The following is a 21,809-nucleotide window of genomic DNA, read 5'->3' as shown; positions in this document are numbered from 1 at the left end:
TTTTAGGAAGCATGTGTGTCTGTGTGTGTAGGAAGGGTAGCTATTACAACTATTAGGGAGCCTAGAACCTACCTCTGTTTTGCATATAAATGCAACTTATTTTTATGGCATGTATCTATAATTATTATATGTAAAGTAAAGAAAGATTATACTTACATTTGGTTGGAATTTTACTGAGTCATTCAATGCAGCGCATGGTACCTGAGTCACCAACACTTAATTTGGATTTGTGGCCATGATATTTAGGATGATGCTATGAACAGACATAAGCATCAGGCTACTTGTGCCTTCCAGCATAGTTGTGTCTGCATATTCACACATGGAAATACATATTCATTATAATGACTTTGCCTTCATTTATTCTTTATATTACTGCAAGGACATTACAGGGATTAAATATGTACATAGACAAGTTGTAGTATCTGTGCGTCTCATTGTGGGATACTAGAGGGGAGAGTTACACAGTATTTGTTATGACAGCGGGGTATTAGGTCTGATAAGGTTGAGAAATGCTGTTCAAATGCAACTTGCAGCCCCCAGCCATTCTGCTGCACTGGAATAATATGGAAATATGTTGTTTTGGAATATTACTTCTGTGGGCTCTGCCCTGGCAAGCTGTAGTGACTGCTCCTGTGCTTGACATTCTGCAGTTGTAACATAGGTATCCTAACCCAAGCCCTTCACTTGTTTGTCGTTGGCCCAGTGCTAACCCTGCTTCTTGGAGGAGGAAACCCTGCAAAGTTAGGTGCAGGATTAAAGCTCATATAATTCTAATGGCTGTTACGAAAAGGTGGTCATCTGTAAGAAGCTGCCTCTGAATATCCTATTTCAGTCTTGTATCCAGCCTAGAACATCAACTTTCCTTCACTCAAGCGGACCAAAAAATGGAGAATCAACACATTCTCTCTGTTTCCAAAAGAAAAACTTCATTAAACCGAGGTAATTAACAGAATCTGCCTTACGGACAGAATATTAATTTGATGAGAGCTTGGTCCCTAAAGAAGTACATCTGAAACATGCCCAAGAGCCTGCAGGAGAGCAGCAAACACCTGCCTTCACTGTCCTTCGACAAGGAAACGACACACTTTGCATCCATGAGAGCCCCCAAGCGGTTCGGCGTTGAAGCGAAATCTCAGTCTGTGTTGTGACACTGCCATTGCCGCCGCCTGCAGGGCCACTGCCACATCTGACTCACATTCTAGAAGGTAGGTAGGTTTGTCCCAGTGAATGCAGCTTGCGGCAGCTGCCTGGTGGAGAGGTGACAGGCCGCTGTGCTGAGGCTCCCTGGGCGATTCAACTGCACCATCTGCCGTGTCAGCTTGGAACTGCAGGAGACGCTAGAGGGGAAGAGGGAGAAAGGAAGGGGAAGCAAAGATTGATATGACCATATGGTCTGCGTATTGAGCTTGCTGTCTTTTACATTTGTGACTTAGAGGAACCTGTATCAATAAAATGTTATTATTCTTATTCCACGGTTGAGGAGACTGAGACTCAGAGAGGTGAATTAACTTTCCACAAGTTCACACAGCTAAGTGGTATGCTTGACTTTTGAACAAACGTTGCTGATCAGGCAGTATATTAAACAATTTCACTTTTAATGTCTCATCTAGTATACCAAGCCTTTGAAGTAGGGGCCTTTCTGATTTTCAGAAATGCAAAACCTGAAACTTACAGACATTAGGTAATTTATCAGGGCTCCAAATTCGCAAAATTAACAGAGTTCTCTCTGGTTCCAAAGCTTACAGCCCTCAGAAATGTAGAGTTGAAGGTGGACAAATAGAGACAAAATAATATTACACCTATAAATAAAGGCCGCGGCCCTATATTAATTTTGGATTTACTGCCACTCTTAGCACTTTCCAAGGAGCAGATTTATGTAGCTTTACATAGCACATAAAGATGAGAAAAGATGTATGTAAGTAGAAACTTGGTAAACTGGACACTTCGTTAGGGACCTAGGAAGCTCACGATTGGAATAGATTCTATTGGACATTGAACTGTTGCAGAAAAGAAGGAATCTAAATAAGCTTTGCTGTAAAAAATAGTCTTCATATTTTGCTTGCAATTAAAAATAAAATTCACATTTGTTTTCCTTATATGAATACAAAATTACAGATAAGAATAAAGCCGTTTCACCCACTTCCCCGACACTCCCCTCCTCCACACTACCCAATTACACTTCCCAGAAGTAATGATATCTGTCTAGATCTTTTTCTATGCACTTGCTTTCCTATCTTGAAAATATATGTTATTGTATTATCAGTATCTTTACATAAATAATACAAAATCTTCAAATTGCTTTCTCTCCTTGCAACCCCATTTAAAACTATGATTTAGAGCTCTTTCCATGTCAGAACATAATGATCAGCTTTATTATTTTAAAAAGTATTTTATAGAATGAATACATCACAGTTTATACAATTGATTTCTCATTAATGAACATTTGCTTTGTTTCCAGGTTTTTTTTTTTTTTTGCTATTATAAACAATGCTGCATTGAACATCTTTGTGCATGCCTCATAGTACACACATATAAGACTCTTAAAGATAGATACTAGACATGAAATTGCCAGGTAGTAGAGCATATACATTAAAAATATGAATAGAGTCAAATTGTACTTCCAGAGTGTATGTACCCAGCACCAACATCCACTCTTCCCATTGCCTTTGTCAACTCTTATTATTATTACTTTTAAACTTCAGCATTGTGGGTTAAATTATCTCAGTTTCTCTTCTTGTGTTTACTCATTAATCTTGTCCTGATTTGCCTACTATGCCCTTCTTTCTATAACATAGTTTTTCCTTATTGTTATATATGAATTCTTTTATTTAAATAAAAGTATTACATTTTGAGGTAGTCAAATTTAAATCTTTTTCTTTATGGCTTTTAATGTTTTAGGGGTTGATTAAAAATCCTTCACATAGAGCAAGATTATTCTACATAGGCTGTTACATAACATTTTCTTTTAATACTTTTGAATTTTTGTGTTTATATTTAATCTAATTAGATTTAACCCATGTTAGTGGTGTGAAGTAAGGACTGAACTTAGTTTTTCCAAATGGAAAGCCTATATTCGAACAACTTTTATTAATGATCTAGCCAATGATTAGAAGTGCCAGTTTTACTACCTACCAAAGAAACACACATAGGTCCATTTCTGATTCTTTTTTTGTTTTTTTGAGACAGAGTCTCGCTCTGTTGCCCAGGCTGGAATGCAGTGGCCTAGTCTCGGCTCACTGTAAGCTCCACCTCTCAGGTTCACGCCATTCTCCTGCTCAGCCTCCCGAGTAGCTGGGACTACAGGTGCCCGCCACCATGCCTGACTAATTTTTTGTATTTTTAGTAGAGATGGGGTTTCACCGCATTAGCCAGGATGGTCTCGATCTCCTGACCTCCTGATCTGCCCGCCTCAGCCTCCCAAAGTGCTGGGATTACAGGTGTGAGCCACCGCGCCCGGCCTTTTTTTTTTTTTGAGATGGAGGCTTGCTCTGTCACCTGGGCTGGAGTGCGTGCAGAGTGGTATGATCTTGGCTCACAGCAACCTCCTCCACCTCTCAGGTTTGAGCGATTCTCCTACCTCAGCCTTCTGAGTAGCTGGGATTACAGGCTCCCACCACAATGCCCAGCTAGTGTTTGTATTTTCAGTAGAGACAGGGTTTCACCATGTTGGCCAGGCTGGTCTTGAATTCCTGACCTCAAGTGAGCCTCCTGCCTCAGCCTCCCAAAGTGCTGGGATTACAGGTGTGAGCCACTACGCCTGGCCCCTGATTCCTAACTCTATCTGTGACTTTTCTATTTGTTTACTTCCTGGTATAAAAATATTACACCCTTTTAATTATGGTGGCTTTATAATATTTTTATATTTTAATATTTGTTAGAGCAAATCTTTCTTTTTTGTTTTGTTTTCAAAATTGGCATGACTAATTTGTGCTGTTACTTTCTTTTAGGAATTTCGGAATAAGAGTGTCAAGTTTCCAGAAAATCCTGTTGAAATGTTGTTTGGGGTTGTTTTGAACATATATATCAATTTTGGGGAAATAGAAAACTTTACAACATTTAATCTTTCTATCAAAGAACATGGTACTGATTGCCATTTGTCTAGCTTGTTTTTAAATGTTTGTTGCGAAAGGTTTATAGTTTCTACAAAAAGGTCACATACCTTTCTTGTTAGATTTATCCCTGGATCCTTTATGTTGTTTGTTGCTATGGTACATATAATCTTTTAAAAATAATTTTCTCATTGCTTATGGCTGGTACAAGGCAACACTATGGATGTTTGTAATTTCTAACACTATGGATGCTTGTCTCTGGTCGCTTTATTGCAATCTGTTACGTGTCTTGTTATGATCTCTTGGTTTGTTAAACATAGATTATTATATATTGTGCAAATCATGATAGTTTTGTCTATTCTTTCCTATACTTGTGTCTTTAGATTTCCTGGTGTTCTTCAGTTTTACTACAGTGTATGTATGAGTGTGTCTCCTTTCTATTTAATTGTATTTTGTTTGCTTTTTGAATCGGAAATGTCTTTCAATAATTCAGGAAAATTCTCGGCCATTCTCTACTACCCTTTCACCTTCTTTTTTCTTTTTCGGTTTGTTTTGTTTTTTGTTTTGAGACAAGGTCTTACTCTGTTGCCCAGGCTGGAGTGCAGTGGTGCAATCATGGCTTACTGCAGCCTTGACCTCTTGGGCTCCATACATCCTCCTGCTTTGGCCTCCCAAGTAGCTGGTACTACAGGAGTACAGTACCACACCTGGATAATTTTTTTAGAGATGTGTTCTCACTATGACGCCTAGGCTTGTCTCAAGCTCCTGGGCTCAAGCAATCTTCCCACCTCAGCCTCCCAAAGTGCTGGGATTACAGGTATGAGCCACCACACCCAGCCATGCCCTGTCACTTTCTAATGTTTCCATCTAGAATCCCAATTAGTTGTATATTCATCCTTGTCATATGGTTCCATATGTCTCCTCCTTCATATTTTTCATCTTTGCCTCATGGTCTTCAATTTGCTTTTCTTCAAATCCATTTTCCAGTTAGCCAATTCTACTGTATCTTACCTGCTGTTTAAACCATCCACTTCATTTTAAAATAATAATTATAGTTTTCATTTATAGAAGTGTTTTTGGTCCTCTTCCAAATCTGTCTGATCAAATTTGATAGTTCCACGTTCTTTGCATTTTTTTCAATGCCTTTTTTGCTTAAATCATACTAAACACACTTCTTGTTGATGGTGTATCCAGTAATTCCATACATGCCTTCTTTGCAGTTCATTTCAGCACTTTATTGCTTCCATAAACTCTTACTCCTTTTTTTCCCCCCGTGTTTAATGATTTTTGACGAGGGACTCATGTTTCTTGGAAATGCGTCAGTGAGTGGAGGACTGAGTTTAAAGTATGTGCATCCAGAGGGATTTGTGTTTGCTCCAGCCAGGTGCCTGGGAACACTATCAGCCTGGGATTATTTGAAACTAACTTTTCATTGCAGACCATTTGAGGTCACAGAAGTTGTTGAAATCAGGCTGGTGATGCCTATGGAGTCACTGGCTCCCCTGTGGATGTTTTCACCCTGACTCACCCATCAAGCATGTTGTACTTTGAGTATCCAGACTTTGGATTAAGGCTCAAATCCAGTTTTCTCCCTTGTATTAGTTCCTAGGATTGGGATAACAAAGTACCACAAATTAGTTTGCTTAAACAGCAGAAACTTATTTTGTCACAGTTCTGGAGGCTTGAAGTCCAACATCAAGACGTTGACAGAGTTGGTTCCTTCCGAGGGATGTCCCACACTCTCCCCTGGCTTCTGGAGGTTTGCAGGCCATCTCTAGTATTCATTGGTGTGATGGCATCACCCCAAACTCCGCCTTCATCTTCACATTCTGTGTCCGTATTTTCCCCTTTTCGTAAGGACACCAGTCATTACATTACATACATTAGAGTCCACCCTAAATGACTTCAATTTAAATTAACTCATTACATCTTTAATAACCCCATTTCCAAATAAGGTCATATTCGGAGGTACTGTGGGCTGGAATTTCAACATATGAATTTTGGGAAACACAATTCAACTCATAACATCCCTGTTTTGTCCCAAGCTTTCTTTCCAGTCCACATGTACATTCACATGGACAAAGACACATGTACACGTCTATTTAAATGGAGGCGCCAAGTAACAAGGGACCAGGCAGACATCCGGTGGTAAGTACCAACTCAAGTTCCTACTGGCCTCTTTGGATTTGTCATTTCTTTTTTTTCTTTTTCTTTTCTTTTCTTTTCTTTTTTTTTTTTTGAGACTGAGTCTCACTGTTGCCCAGACTGGAGGGCAGTGGCATGATTTCAGCTCACTGTAACCTCTGCCTCACAGGTTCAAACAATTCTCCTGCCTCAGCCTCCCGAGTAGCTGGGATTACAGGCATTTCTGACCTCCAAATAATCCCCTTAGCTTTCCGTCAAGTCAACCATGCATCTAAAAATATGTTTTAAAAATTTTAATCATCATGTTAAGCTTCATTAAAATAATGGTTTTTTGTGAATATTTAGTCCAAAATACACCTGGAAATGGGAACCCCTTTTGGTGTAAGATGAATGTAGAAGTTCACATGATTTCTCCTTGCAAAGAAACAAGAATTTCAAATTATTGGTTTAATGTGACCAACATTTTTGAGTAAATCTGTCAAACATTCCTCATCTTAAAAAACCACAAGATATGAAGGTGATGAAAACTAAACAAAATATAATCCTGGCAGGAATTCTATGTTTAGAAAAAGAAAATATTCAGCAGCACTGTGCATACTGCCTGAACTGGTGAGATGCTAATATAAATTTGGAAAGATTCAAATTTGTTTTCTTTCCCCTGACATATTTTTTGAAAAGTTTGAGAGAATCCTCCAATAATCTTTGTCCCACCAGCAAATTACAGAGCTATAGAATGAAGACTATCTGCCAACACGTAAGATCTGAATATAATATTCTACTTAGTCACTTGATTGACTTAAGTAGTTTGATGCTTATAAAGTCTTGATGCATGTGCTAATTTTTCAAGTGGTACATTTTATAGAGAGGATTTGTGTTTGCTTCTGCCAAAACATGGTTTCACAAATAACTCAGTTCTCAAATACTAGGACGGAGATTCGTTGAATCATGCCATTAAAAAAAAATTGATTTTACACTTTTCCGCCCACCTCTTTCACAACAGCACAGCAAAACCTTAGCTTCTTTCCCCAAACTCCTCCTTCCCCTCCAACTTCATGCCTTGCCTTCCCCAGGCCTGCCTGTGCCCCCTGGCTGTGCTCCTGGCAAAAACTGTTTTCCTCCCACTGTCACTGCTTTTAAAATGAGATGCATTCTGCAGCGTTCTTTCCCTCTTCATCTCCCTTCTCTTCCTCAATTCTATTTCTGGATGAGCACGTTGGCACATGTTTTTATTGTCAGGTTACTTTCTCCCTGGTCAAAGAGAAGATGAATATGGAAGGGAGGCTCCATATTATTTATATTTTAAGTATTATTATTTATATTTCAAGTCTAATACAGAGGTTCTCAACGTGTGGTTCATAGAACTCGTTAGAAAGGCAAATGTTCCAGTTCTACCCCCAGATCTACTGAATCTTGCATGCTTGGGATGGAGCCAGCAATCTGTTTTAAACAGTCTCTCCAGGTGATTTTTTTTTTCTTTTTTTCTTTTTACTTTTCTTTTTTTTTTTTGAGATGGCGTCTCACTCTGTCGCCCAGGCTGGAATGCAGCGGCACGATTTTGGCTCACTACAACCTCTACCTCCTGGGTTCAAACGATTCTCCTGCCTCAGCCTCCCGGGTAGCTAGGATTACAGGCATGGGCCACCATGCCTGGCTCATTTTTGTATTTTTAGTAGAGATGGGGTTTCACCATGTTGGCCAGGCTGGTCTTGAACTCCTGACCTCAGGTGATCAGCCCGCCTTGGCCTACCAAAGTGCTGAGATTACAGGTGTGAACCACTGTGCCCAGCCTTTTTTTTTTTTTTTTTTTTTTTTTTAACCTTTCTTCTCTTACCAGGCGTGTGTGCAGTTCCTTCCAGAGGCCCCTGGTGGTGCTGACAAGTATCAGTCTCTTCTTACAAATGCTGGCAACGGGAAAAGCATATTTCCAAAGGGCAAGCGTTCAAACATGTAAGTGTGAGCATTTCACTGCCTTCTCTTCCAAGATTAGAGTTTTTGGACAAGAAAAAAAGCAAGTCTGAGAGCACATAGCCACTCCAAGCTACTCAATGCCATAACCCCAAAAAAAGCAATATATCTCTAGTCTTCACCTTTTCAGAATATATCTCACCAACCCTGGGGTCTCTTAAGTGGCAAAGGACGAGAGGATGAATGACTAACTCATTTCTGTTGAAACAGGTTATAGAATGTTTGCAGTCCATCGTAGAAATGAGGGCTGAGTTTTAGAGTGAGGACTTTGTTAACCCTCACTTGCAGAGCATTTGTTTGTTGAGGGTTTTAACAGTTGGATTAGGTTTGACTGAATATTACAGAAAACTCAAAATACTAGTAATTTCAGTGGTTAAAAGAGACTCAAGTTCCTTTTTCTCTTACATACAAGGCCAGAGGCAGGCAGGCAGCTGATGAAAAGAGTCAAACTCTGTAAAATATTTGAAGAGATTTATTCTGAGCTAAGTATGAGTGACCATGGCCTGTGACACAACCCTCAGGAGATCCTGAGAACATGTGCCCAAGGTGGTCGGGGTGCAGCTTGGTTTTATACTTTTTAGGGAGGCATGAGACATCAATCAAATACATTTAAGAAATATATTGGTTAGGACGGGCGCAGTGGCTCATGGTCTGTAATCCCAGCACTTTGGGAAGCCGAGGCGGGTGGATCATGAGGTCAGGAGATCGAGACCATCCTGGCTAACACGGTGAAACTCTGTCTGTACTAAAAATACAAAAAATTAGCCGGGCGTGGTGGCGGGTGCCTGTAGTCCCAGCTACTTGGGAGACTGAGGCAGGAGAATGGTGTGAACCCAGGAGGCGGAGCTTGCAGTGAGCTGAGATTGTGCCACTGCACTCCAGCCTGGGTGAAACAGCGAGACTCCGTCTCAAAAAAAAAAAAAAAAAAAAAAAGAAATACATTGGTTTTGTTCAGAAAGTCGGGACAACTCAAAGTGGGGGATTCCAGGCTACAAGTAATTTTAAACATTTTCTGGCAGACAATTGGTTGAGTTTGTCTAAAGACTTGGTACTGATAGAAAGGAATGTTCAGGTTAAGACAAAGGATTGTGGAGACCAGGTTTTATTGTGCAGAGGAAGCTCTTAGCAGACTTCAGAGAGAACAGGTTGTAAATTGTTTCTTATTCGACTTAAAAAGATGCCTGGCTCTTAGTTGATTATCTCCTGGATCTGGGAAGGAAGGAAGAAAAACAAAGGGGAGAGGGGATTCTCCATAGAATGCAAATTTTTCCCACAAGAGGCTTTGCAGGGCAATTTCAAGGTATGGCAAGGAAATATATTTTGAGGTAAAACATTTTTATTTTCTTCCTTGTTATGCCAGCGTCAGATTGGAAAGTAAGTCACAATATACAGGGCTAAAAAAACCCATCTGATGAGAATTTATGGTTTGTGGGACATGACTCCCCAGACCGTTTAGAAAGGGGTCAATGACTGGGGTACTGGCTCCATGATTGTCAGGGACCCTGACTTCATACTCTCTCCACCCTGCCATCCTGAATGAACCACTTCCTAGTGTAAAACAGCTGCTTAAGTTCTCAGCATCATATCCAAATTCCAGCCAGCAGAAAGGAGGAAGGGCTTCCTTTAAGGGAGTTCTTACATCCAGTGACTGATACCTAGTCACATGACCATCTCTAGTTGCAAGGGAGGCTGGGAAATGTAGTCTTTATTTTGGATGGCCATGAACCCAGCTGAAAACCAGGAATAAATACACTAAGGGAGAGAGTTAGGGGCAATTAGCAGTCTCTGCCTCAGAGGTCCAATTTTAAGGGCCATAGGCCACACCTACACCACTTCTGGCTTTCCAGTTCTATCTCAGAAATTGTAACTTGAAGTTTTTTGTTTCTGTTTTTTTTAGCCAGTTCTGCTGGTAGACTTACCTTCTTTTTCCCTCACTTCTAATTAGATTCAATAACTACAATAAATCAGGTGGCTCTTTGGGGTGCCGAGGAAGTTTTAAATTGCTTATTATCATTTTTTGAGATGGAGTCTCGCTGTGTCACCCAGGCTGGAGTGCAGTGGTGCTATCTTGGCTTACTGCAACCTCCGCCTCCAGGGTTCAAGCGATTCTTCTGCCTCACCTCCTGAGTAGCTGGGACTACAGGTATGCACCACCACATCTGGCTAATTTTTGTATATATACATATATAATATACACACATATATACACACACGCATATACATATATACATACATGCATACATATACACACATATATACATATATACACACACATATATATACACACATGTATATATATTTAAGTAGAGACAGGGTTTCGCCATGTTGGCCAGGCTGGTCTCGAATCCTGACCTTAGGTTATCCACCCTCCTCGGCCTCCCAAAGGGCTAGGATTACAGGTGTGAGTCACTGCACCCAGTCACTTATTAATTCTTTACATTCTTCCAGGCAACTCACTTTGGAGACTTCTGAGGTTGCAAGTGCCACATTCTGAAACTACTTGTGATTCTCTGAAAGACAGCACCTTGTCTTGGAGCAAGAACATGAAGCAAAGCGCTCTTTGTGGCGGAAAAGACGTGGCTTGCTGTGATAAAAGGTAGCTCTTTGGGGTCTTTAATAGTATTTACAAGTATAAAAAGTGTTGATTGAGATCAAAAAGTTTGAGAACTGCTGAGATACATACTCACTAATGAATCAATCACTGTAGCCAAGACTTCTCTAACAACTGAAATTCACATTCATTCATTTACACAATAACTATTCACCTACTGTGTTCTAGGCACTGCTTGGCATCAAAGATACCATGTAGATGGGCCTGAGTCATACACATGTCCAAATCTTGGAAGTGGGATATCCCAACCTTATCAAATGGATTCACCAAAGAAAAGATAGATTCATTATTTTTTTTTACCAGAAAGAAGAAGAATTGTTGATAACAGAGATACCCTTATCCCACAGTAGATACTATGTTTGTTGATGAAACTCAAACTCTCTAATTCATTTTAGTGGAATTTACTGAGTTAGCCAATGAGGTGGGGGACGTAGTCCCATTTCACCCATGTCCCTTTTATTGACGGCCAGAAAGAATGGGGAGAAGCTGATATTAATGGGGCCTCGTAATATGGAAGGGGTCCTGAAGAGAATTCCACATTAAAATTTTTAGCCTGTTGAAGCTTGAACAATTCTTTTCATTAGGGCCCAAACCTAATCCTAGTGCTTTCTGCCTGTGGCCATGGGGAGTCAGGAAACAACTGTGCCAAATCCCCACATAAATATTAATGGAAGATTAACCCACTCGCGATTTCCAGAGGAAGGACCTTGCCCAGAAATGGCAGTGAAGGTTGGAGAATTCAGCTTCCTCCACCAATACTGGGCCCATGAGTAAGAAAGGAAAATGAAGAGTGAAAAACAGAGACAGAGGATTGATTTCATTTCATGCAAAGTGTCTGGCTCTGGTTTGTCCAGCGTAGAGCCCATTCTATAAAATGGAAATTGTTTTAGAAAGGGAGATGGCTTAGAACTTCCCCTCAAGGGAATGTTGTTTGCAACCCAAGTGGATACTGGTCTGTGACCTCTACCTCAGAATAGATAGCACTTTCATTCAATAACAAGCAAGTGATTTTTTTCTTACTAAATTCATGCAATTTTTTTTCTATTTCTTCTTTTTTGTTTACTTATTCATGTTTTATTTTTTGTTTTTAACTCATGCAATTTTGAAAGACTTATTAAAGATATTTTTATTCCTACATTCATACAAAAGTGGAGGAAATATTATCATCGTCTTAGTCCATTGGGACTGCTACAACAAAATACTATAAACTGGGTAGCTTATAAACAACAGAAATGCATTTCTTGTATTTATGTGGGCTGGGAAATCCAAGATCGAGGTGCCAGAAGATTCAGCATCTGGTGTTGAAGGCCTGCTTTCTAGTTCATAGATTGCACCTTCTTTCTGTGTCCTTACATGGTAAAAGGGCAAGGCAGCTCTCTAGAATCTCTTTTATAAGGGCACTAATTCCATTCATGAGGGTTCCATCATCATGACCTAATTACTGCTCACCCCAAAGACCCTCACCTCCTAATACCATCATCTTGGGAGTTAGAATTTCAACATATGAATTTTCAGGGACACACATATTCAGACCATAGCAATATTGAACACCCACGGCCCAGCTTTTACAATTATCAACACACATGCAATATTGTTTTACCTATATTACTACCCCATCCCTTACCGCATGAGATTATTTTAGAGAGATCAGGTAAAAGACATCTTTTAAATACTTATTCTTAAAAGATTTTCAAAATCATAAAATACATATAGAGTGTTTTAATGCTGTTAGGAACAGATCTCCCCAAGCTTACAAATCAGAATTAGATAAAACTGGCTAAAACAACCATTTTCCATTTTTCCATCCCACCCCTCTCTCCAACTGCCCCTAAGTGAGTCATCTCAATCAAGAATAATTATGGAGATATTTGGACATCCCCTATGACAACAGCATAATTTCATTATTGGCCCGAGGTCAAAGAATTGTGAATCTGCAAACAAATCCACGCATGCATGTGTTTCTCCCTCCCATTTTGAAACCAAATGACCCCAACATTTGGTTTGCCATGAACATCTTTCACTTTTCACTCTCCCCTGGCATTTGAAGGAAGTCTTTCGCCTATGTCTGGATTTCCTCACATGTATTCCCTGAGGAATTTCATTAGTTGTGAAATACCAGAATGTTTATAGCAGAGACATTTTTCTTCTGAGAATGGAGTTCAGAGTTCTGACGGATGGTGGTAACGACAATAGGATGCTGTATCTCAAAAAGACAAAAGAAAGTGTCTAAAATTTCAGATCCACAGCTTTGTGGGCACTTGCATTGAACCCATGCAAACTTAAAAGATAAGAAGATACACTTTCATGTAAAAATAAAAATAATTGAAGTAAAACCCCAAGTCACTATAACGTGGACTTGAAAGTCCTAGTTTAAAAAAAAATGCATCTCATCCCTAACTGATTTACTGAACAGTGTAAATTAGTTGGGCATCAAAACCGGCTTTTAACTTTTGATAAAATTTTCACCCTCTCCTTTTTGATTGTGGCTCCCTTCATGAAATCCTGCCCAAATTTTAACTTTCTAGGCACCTTTGAGATTTAAGACCAAGTCCTGTTCATTATTAAAACCTGAGCCTTGAACTTGACTTAAAGCTTGGCTCTTCCCTGCTCCCAACTCCAGTGGGGGCTGGGGCTATGGGCCTGGCTGTTTGAAAGGAAGCGAAGGTCTGGTTCTGAGACTCCTCTACCTCCTGCTTACCTGCCTCTGCTAATTCAAGCTTTTAGAGGGATTGCAAGAGGCTGGTAGGAAAGGGCCAGCTTTGTTGGCTGCGCTTACATCAGAGTAAGGAAGCATCCCTGGTGTTGAGTCCCTGCCTCTCCTTTCCCCTCTGTGTTCCTTCATTTTCACACATCAGGGAGAAGATGGATGCCTCACCTTCTTCTCAGGGGCAATCATCCACAATTCCTTCAAGCCATGTGAAAGAGGCTACTCCCACCAGGCCTCTGACTTCATTGGAGCTAGTGTTATCTCTACGAATAAGTATATCCCCTCTCTTCAGGGCACACATGCCAAGCACCCCTTCTTCCTTCCCCATGGTCATGGGGCAGTCTAGTGAAGAGGAGACTCTGAGATCATCCTCCCAAGAGTGCTTGTGGCAGGCCTTGCTTCAGGGGCAAACAACAGAGACCTGGCACACGTCCAGCTGGGGAACACGCTGCCCTCTTACATTCTTGAAGCACCCCAAGTTCTTATGAGTAAACTTTTGGAGCCCCCTCTCACTTGGCTTTAGGGATGGGTACCTTTCCCCTAGCCACACTCTAAGTAGGGACAAACTTGTCATCAAGAACACCATTATTTTCTGTAAGGCTGTCTACATCTCCCTCAACCCAGTCCTCTTCTCCCACAGCTGGGGTCAGCCTGGAGAGGCACAGTTCTGAACAGGAGCTGCTCACTAAGCTCCCTGGGGGAGGTGGCAGCTCTCAAACTATTTGATGATGCTCACTTAAGAACACGGGGATGCCGGCTGGGCGCAGTGTAATCTCACGCCTGTAATCCCAGCACTTTGAGAGGCCAAAGCGGGTGGATCACAAGGTCAGTAGATCGATACCATCCTGACCAAGATGGTGAAACTCAGTCTCTACTAAAATACAAAAACTTAGCCGTGCATGGTGGTGCACGCCTGTAGTCCCAGCTACTCAGGAGGCTAAGGCAGGGGAATCACTTGAACTTGGAGGCGGAGGTTGCAGTGAGTCAAGATCATGCCACTGCACTCCAGCCTAGTGACAGAGCAAGACTCCATCTCAAAAAACAAAAAACAAAACAAAAAACAAACAAACAAAAAGAACATGGGGATGCCTTTGCCCTCAGCTTTGAGTCTAAAACACAATTTTGGTTCAGTAGGAAAATTCCACGTGCTGGGCAGGACTTGCAGGTTGTGAAACCCACATATCTATGCTCATAGATACTGAGCGTAGAGGAGGGAATAGGAGAAGCCTATTAGAGGTCATCTCTTATTGGCCAGTATGCATAGGTACTTGCTTTTCCTTAAAAGGGGTAAAAGCCAGAATAGGGGGTATCAAGGATGAAGAATCCAGTTGCGAATTGTAAAATAAAGATTGTTCAGCAAATTTCTGTAAGGAAAAAGAAATAAAAAGGAGATGGGGCTTCAGTATGTACCTGTACAGATCTGTGACTTCATTCACTAGACTATAATCTATGTATAAATAAATGTACAATCCCATAACGACAGGGGCCAGTGCTGACCATAGTAGATGAGGGCATTCAATACATATCTGTTAAATAATTAAGTGAATGGAAGTAGTTGAGGGCCACTGATGGCTGTATCTTTAGCAACTGCTTGCTTTCTGCTAACATTTTCTGAGCACTTAATAGGCACCAAGTACTGCTGTAGGTCTCCAGCAGCCATGAAGATAGTTAACTCTTGTCCTTAAGTAGTTTGTGACTAAGGGTTGGAGAGAGATTAGCACAACTACCTACAAATAAAACCTCCAGATTCCATTTGGGAGAAAGCAAGGACCCTGTCTTTGAAGTCAGAAAGGAGTGGGAAATGGGGAAGACCCTGATACAGCTCCTACCTGGACACAGCCCTGATCCAAACTGTTCCAAATGAGGTGGAATTCATGTCTTCATGTTCCCTAGTATGACATGAAGGTCACCCAGCTAGTAATGGAAGTGACTCAAAAACCCTGAAATTCACAATGATAGTGGTGGAGAGACCATTCATTGTATTATGGGAAAAGGTGCTTTTGAGGAAACAAAGCTCCTTGGTTGTTTCAGCTTGTCTTCCAATTCGACCCTCTTCCCTGGAATCTAACTATGCCCAAATTTAGCTCTGAGATTAATTCTGTCTTCCTCCTCATTATATTTCACATATTCCCTCAAAATTTCTTTGTTTGGGCCTTAATGTGGAGTCAAGTGACTAACTTCTCCATGTACCTGCTGGTTAATGGATGAACCTGCTCTTGTAACTGAAAGCTGTAACCTGAGTGAATGGTCCCTAAGCAGGGAAATGAGTGGTGAGAATTTCAGACTTGAGGCAGATATTGAGAGGATTGGTATTTTCAATTGTCAATTGCAACAAGTTTCCTTAGGTCCCCTTCCATGCACCCAGGATCCCTCACACCATCCCTTTGTCCCCGAGGGACCCCAGGGTAACTTTCTCCTGAGAATAGTACTCAGATTTCTTGGCTTCAGTGGGGACTTCTGGAATCAAGTAAAAGGCATGAAAGAAACTGAAGTGCCTGACAGAGGGATGTCTGTGTACCTCTTTGCAAAATAAGTGTGTGTGTGCGTGGGGTGAGGGTAGTATAGCAGCAGCCCCCAGTACCATCTGACCACAGATAAGCTACCAAGGTGAAACTTTGAGTCCAGCAATCACAGGCTTAGCAGAGGAGGGCTTAGATGCAATGAAGTTGCTGATTACTCAACAAAGACTCAGCAAGAAAAGTTCTCTACACAGATCACAGATTTCATCCTTGGTAGAAAGGTGCCTATGTAGCTGGAAAAGCCAATAAATACCTGGGGGCTAACTTCCTTTATTTGGAACACACATAATCTCAGCAACCCAAAGACCTTCATCCCACCTCGTGTGAATATTGACATGCAAAGCCTGTGTCAATCTGGCTGGTAGTACTGGATCTCAGTGGTCAATAGCCACATAGAACAAGCCCTGAAGGAAATATGTATTTGGCTATTCTTGAAAGGCTCTTTTGAAGGGACCACTTTTTGAAATGTTTTCCAGCTGTTATTTCCTTTCTGAATAATCTAAGCCTAATTCAATTTATGCACCTTTTTCTTTTCCAGAAGGCAAATTACCCGCATATGGCTTGCTGTAGTTGTGCATATGATCTGCTGGTTTTGGCTGAGAGTTTTACAGAATTGTAAATAAATGACCCCGTCGGTACATGGGAGAAGTGTTCCTTTCACATTACATGGTCCTGCAATTACATGATATGATGGCAGTTAGTAAGATTCTGTGTATTATCTCCAGAGCCCTGGGGTAAAATGGTCTATAGCCATGTCCAAGATGGGTTGGGGCAGGTCCAGCACATTACATGACTGTGAGGGGGTGGTGGCGAACACAGCCAGGAACGTCCATGGGTTACATTTTTTTTTACACCCGACAAAACTTGAATTTGGAAACTGTTCTGTCTGCATACATCACAAAAGCTATTTGTAAAGCAAAAAATGACTATAGATACAACTCTCCTTCTGCTTTAATCATTTTTCCCATCCAGCTCTCATCCCCAGTGTGGTTGTGATGCTAGAGATAGAAGAGGATAAGAAGCCACGAAAACAGGCTGGAGGAGAAGTGGGGATTCAGCACGTAAGTTGCCACCTCCCAGAATCGCTGAGAATCAGGAGTCCTTGAATCGCCTGGGGATGCTGGTGAAAGTGACACCATGCGGGAACAGTAGGTGAATGAAGCTTACCAGGGTCAACGTGCTGCATGGACGTCATTTCTGCCCTCCCACCTGGGGAACCAGCCTCCAAAATATTAGCAACTTGTGGCAAGGCCAGGGCCCATGCTGGGGAGGGATTCACCTTCCCAGTCTCGCTACCCAGACTCTCCCTCCAGACATCTTCTTCCCCTTTAGCAGCTATCAGTTTAATGCCTGCTAACATGTTAATGGAGAGGTAAGGTTTAAGGTGTGCCATTTCCCAGGGAAACTATGTTTTAAAACATCGAACACACACGGATTAAATAATTGAGACATAATAGCCATATGTGAATTCCTGACACTTGTCAGAGTTCTAAATTAATCTGATTTTCTCCTGCTCCCATCTAAAGTCCAGAGCACATGCTCCTGTGTGAGGGAAGACTTTGCTACTCGCAGTGTGGTTCCCAAACAGCAGCATTGATATCACCTGGGAGTTTGTCAGAAGGGAAACCTCAGACTCCTGAATCAGAATCTTCACTGTCATAAAATCCTCAGATGGTTCCTATGCACAAAGAAGTTTGAGAAACATCAGTCTAAGCAAGTGGTTTTCAAACTGTGGGCTGCTACTCATGAAGTCAATTTAGTGGTTGTGACCAGGATTTTGTTTTTTTTGAGACAGGGCCTCACTATGTTGCCCAGCCTGGAGTGTAGTAACACAAATCACAGCTCACTGCAGCCTCGAACTCCTAGGCTCAAGTGATCCTTCTGCCTCAGCCTCCTGAGTGGCTAAGACTACAGATGTGCACCCAGCTATTTTTTTTTCTTTTAGTTTTGTAGAACTACATAGGATCTTGCTTTGTTGCCCAAGCTGGTTTTGAGCTGCTGGTTTCAAGCAATCCTCCTGCCTCAGTCTCCTAAAGTGCTGGGATTTTAGGTAGGAGCCACTGTGCCCAGCCAGGATTTTTTTTAAAAAGCAAATTGCACAGAGAAAATGAGAGTGCACCCTATGTAGTAAATATTGTAAAACTTACGTCTCAATAGCGTATAGATAAATGTGAATGTTGCGTCACTGCATAAAATATATTTTCCCAGTGGGTCATTGTCAAAAATATTTGAAGCCTGCTGATCTTATGACATGGCTGGTTATTTACATATCAAGGCAGTCTATATTTTATTCTTTAACGAAGTTCACCCATCAGATTAATATTTGCAGGTCATTCATTTAATCCCTGTGCAAAGACACTTGAATTAAAACATGCATTCTAATATTCCCTTACTTTTAGCATGAAACTTTATAAGAAATATATGTTGATCAGTGACTATTTAATAAAGATTTACCATATTCCTTCTAGAAAAGAACCTTTCCTGAACAATAGCATGTTACTTTTTATTAGCTAATTTTATTTAACCTATTTTGAGTTTTGACTCTGATATGGTTAAGCTTTATGTCCCCACCCAAATCTCATATTGAATTGTAATCCCCATAATCCCCACGTGTCAAGGGAGAGACCAGGCGGAGGTAACTGAATCATGGGGGGAGGTTTCCCTCCTGCTGTTATTGTGATAGTGAGTTCTTATGAGATCTGATGGTTTTATAAGGGGGTCTTCTCACTTTGCTCAGCATTTCTCCTTCTTGCCACTTTGTGAAGGAGATGCCTTGCTTCCCTTTTGCCTTCCGCAATGATTGTAAGTTTCCTGAGGCCTCCCCAGCCATGCTGAACTGTGAGTCAATTAAACCTCTTTCCTTTATAAATTACCCAGTCTCAGGCAGTTCTTTATAGCAGTATGAAAACAGACTAAAACTGACTCCCAGTTATTTTGGGGTCATATCAAATACTAAATACAGTTGACCCTTGAACAACATGGGTTTGAACTGGGTGCATCCACTTATACGTGGACTTCCTTCTGCCTCTGCCACCGGAGACAGAAACCAACCCCTCCTCTTCTTCCTCAGCCTCAGCCTCAACCTCAACCTACTCAACCTGAAGACAAGGATGAAGATCTTTATGATGATCCACTTCCACTTAATAGTAAATATATTTTCTCTTATGATTTTAATAACATTTTCTCTAGCTTATTTTTGAAGAACATTGTATATAATACCTATAAAATAGAAAATATATGTCAATCAACTGTTCATTATCGGTAAAGCTTCCAATCAATAGTAAGCTATTAGTAGTTATGTTTTCGGGGAAGTCAAAAGCTATCTGCAGATTTTCGACTGCATGGGGTGTTAGGAATCAACTATCACAGTGATTATATTAGTATCATTCTTCTTTTATTTTCTTCTCCATTAACATCTCAATAGTTTTACTATATACTTGTTAGCCACCTCATAGCAGGTCAGAAAGGTTGTCAACCCAGCATAGATTAGAAAATTGGATGGTGGGAAGCAAAAGGCCCTGTGTCTAGACAATTTTCTTGTGACTTTCTGCACCATGGAGGCCCATTCTGTGAAGTCATGTGTGATTCCAAAGTGGGAGAGAATGTGGGGCTGAGTGTCTGTGCTATGTTTATCAGATGGGATTAAACCAGCCCAGTGCATTAATATTCTGAAATACACTTGTGTGTTATGAATGTTTACCTCTTAGGATATGTATACATTGAGGATACCAAAAATATCTACCTTATGGGATTTTGAGAAGACTAAATGCATTAACTGAATTAAATTCACTATATAAACATTCATTCAACTCCTACTGTGTCCTGGGTATTGTGGCAGATGCTGGGAATATGGTAGAAAAATAGTTCCCACTCCTGAGGATTTTCTAGCCTAGAAAGGAAGCAGAGAAGCAAGTACAGTACCTGCCAGGTGCAGTGGCTCACATCTGTAATCCCAGCACTTTGGGAGGCTGAGGCAGGAGGATCGCTTGAGTCCAGGAATTTGAGACCAGCCTGGGCAACACAGGGAAACCCTGTTTCTACAAAAAAATACAAAAATCAGCTGGTCATGGTGGCTTGTGCCTGTGGTCCCAGCTACTTAGGAGTCTGAGATGGGAGGATTGTTTGGGCCTGGGAGGCAGAGGTTGCGGTGGGCCGAGATCATGCCACTGCACTCCAGCCTGGGTGACAGAGCAAAACCCTGTCTCAGTAAAACCCCCAAAAACAAAAACAAAAGAGCAATTACAGTATCAATTCTCATAGTGCAGACAGTCAACAAACAAGTACAGTCATGCATCGATTAACAACAGGGATACATTCTGAGACATGTCTCCTTAGGTGTTTCATTGCTGTGTGAACATCATGGGATGCACCACTTACACAAACCTAGATGGCATAGCCTGCTACACACCTAGGCTATATGGTACAACCTATTGTTCCTAGGCTATGAACCTGTACAGCATTTTATTGATTGAATACTGCAGACAATTGTAACACAATGGTGAGTATCTGAGTATCTAAACAGAAAAGGTACAGTACAAATACTGAATAAAGATAAAAAATGGTACACCTGTATACGGCACTTACTATGAATGCAGCTTGCAGGACTGGAAGTTGCTGTAGGTGGGTGAGTGAGCGGTGAGTGAATGTGAAGACCTGGGACATTGCTACACTACTGTAGACTTTGTAAACAGTGTACACTTAGGTTACACCAAATTTATTTAAAAATAAAGTAACTGTGTTATGTAATGGCCATCACGTCACTAGGTGACGCAGTTTTCAGCTCCCGTATAATCTTAGGGGTCTACCGTTGTATATGCGATCTGCCATTGACTAAAACGTCATGATTTGGCACCTGACCGTACACTGCTTCGATAGTTTCTGAATGTGTTTCCCTACTTCCATTCTTATCCTTTCAGCAACTCTCTATGTGTCCACTAGGAAATGCAAAGTCCTCTTGCAGGGCCTTAAGGCCTTGCCTCGCCCCCATCTGCCTCTGCAAGGCATCTCCTACCCCATTTTGCCTCACTTATTCTGTTCTAGCAACATGGGTGGCCCCATTGCTACTCTTTGAGCACACCAAGCAGGTCAGCCTCAGGGTCTGGCTGTAATCCCTGTGTGGATCACTTTCATCTACAAGGCTCACTTCTCCCTTTGTTCAGGCCTCTGCTTTTACACCACCTTTCCAGAAGGCCCATCTAAAGTACACACTCCCACTCTCTGTTACTTTTTTTTTTTTTTGAGGCGGAGTCTTGCTCTGTCACCCAGGCTGCTGTGCAGTGGCCCAATCTCGGCTCACTGCAAGCTCCACCTCCCGGGTTCACGCCATTCTCCTAACTCAGCCTCGGGAGTAGCTGGGACTACAGGTGCCCACCACCACGCCCTGCTAATTGTTTTGTGTTTTTAGTAGAGATGGGGTTTCACTGTGTTAGTCAGGATGGTCTCGATCTCCTGACCTCGTGATCCGCCCGCCTCAGCCTCCCAAAGCGTTGAGATTATAGGCGTGAGCCACCGTGCCTTGTCCTTCTGTTACTTTTCACTCCTCTACCCTAATTACGTTTCCCCACAGCACTTCTTAGCACTGATATATAGCGTGGTGGTTAATTTTACTGTAAATTTGGGCCACAACACCCAGATATTTGGTCAAATATTTTAGATGTTTCTATGAATGTACTTTCTAGACGAGAGTAACATTTGTATTAGTAGACTGAGTAAAGCACATTACCCTCCATAATGTGGGTGGGGCTCATCCAATCAGCTAAGGGCCTTAATAGAAAAAGACTGACCTTCCAAGCAAGGAGGAATTCTTCTAGCAG

At 41.4% G+C, this 21,809-nt stretch overlaps 1 protein-coding gene across 1 annotated transcript in view; it reads right to left on the bottom strand.

Moving 5' to 3' along the window:
* Positions 1 to 332: 332 nt before the first annotated feature.
* The window catches only part of CCBE1 (collagen and calcium binding EGF domains 1), a 292,036-nt gene continuing 270,559 nt past the window's right edge, over positions 333 to 21,809 (bottom strand). Inside the window, exon 12 of the mRNA XM_008013906.3 lies at positions 333 to 1,337. Within this exon, the coding sequence (XP_008012097.3) occupies positions 1,056 to 1,337 (282 nt within the window). The 3' untranslated portion in view covers positions 333 to 1,055. The remainder of the gene's footprint in view (positions 1,338 to 21,809) is intronic.

The sequence above is a fragment of the Chlorocebus sabaeus genome, chromosome 18 (genome assembly GCF_047675955.1).
Source record: "Chlorocebus sabaeus isolate Y175 chromosome 18, mChlSab1.0.hap1, whole genome shotgun sequence".
NCBI lineage: Eukaryota > Metazoa > Chordata > Mammalia > Primates > Cercopithecidae > Chlorocebus > Chlorocebus sabaeus.
Note: the sequence above shows the minus strand (reverse complement) of the source record. Positions and strands in the feature narration are given on the sequence as shown.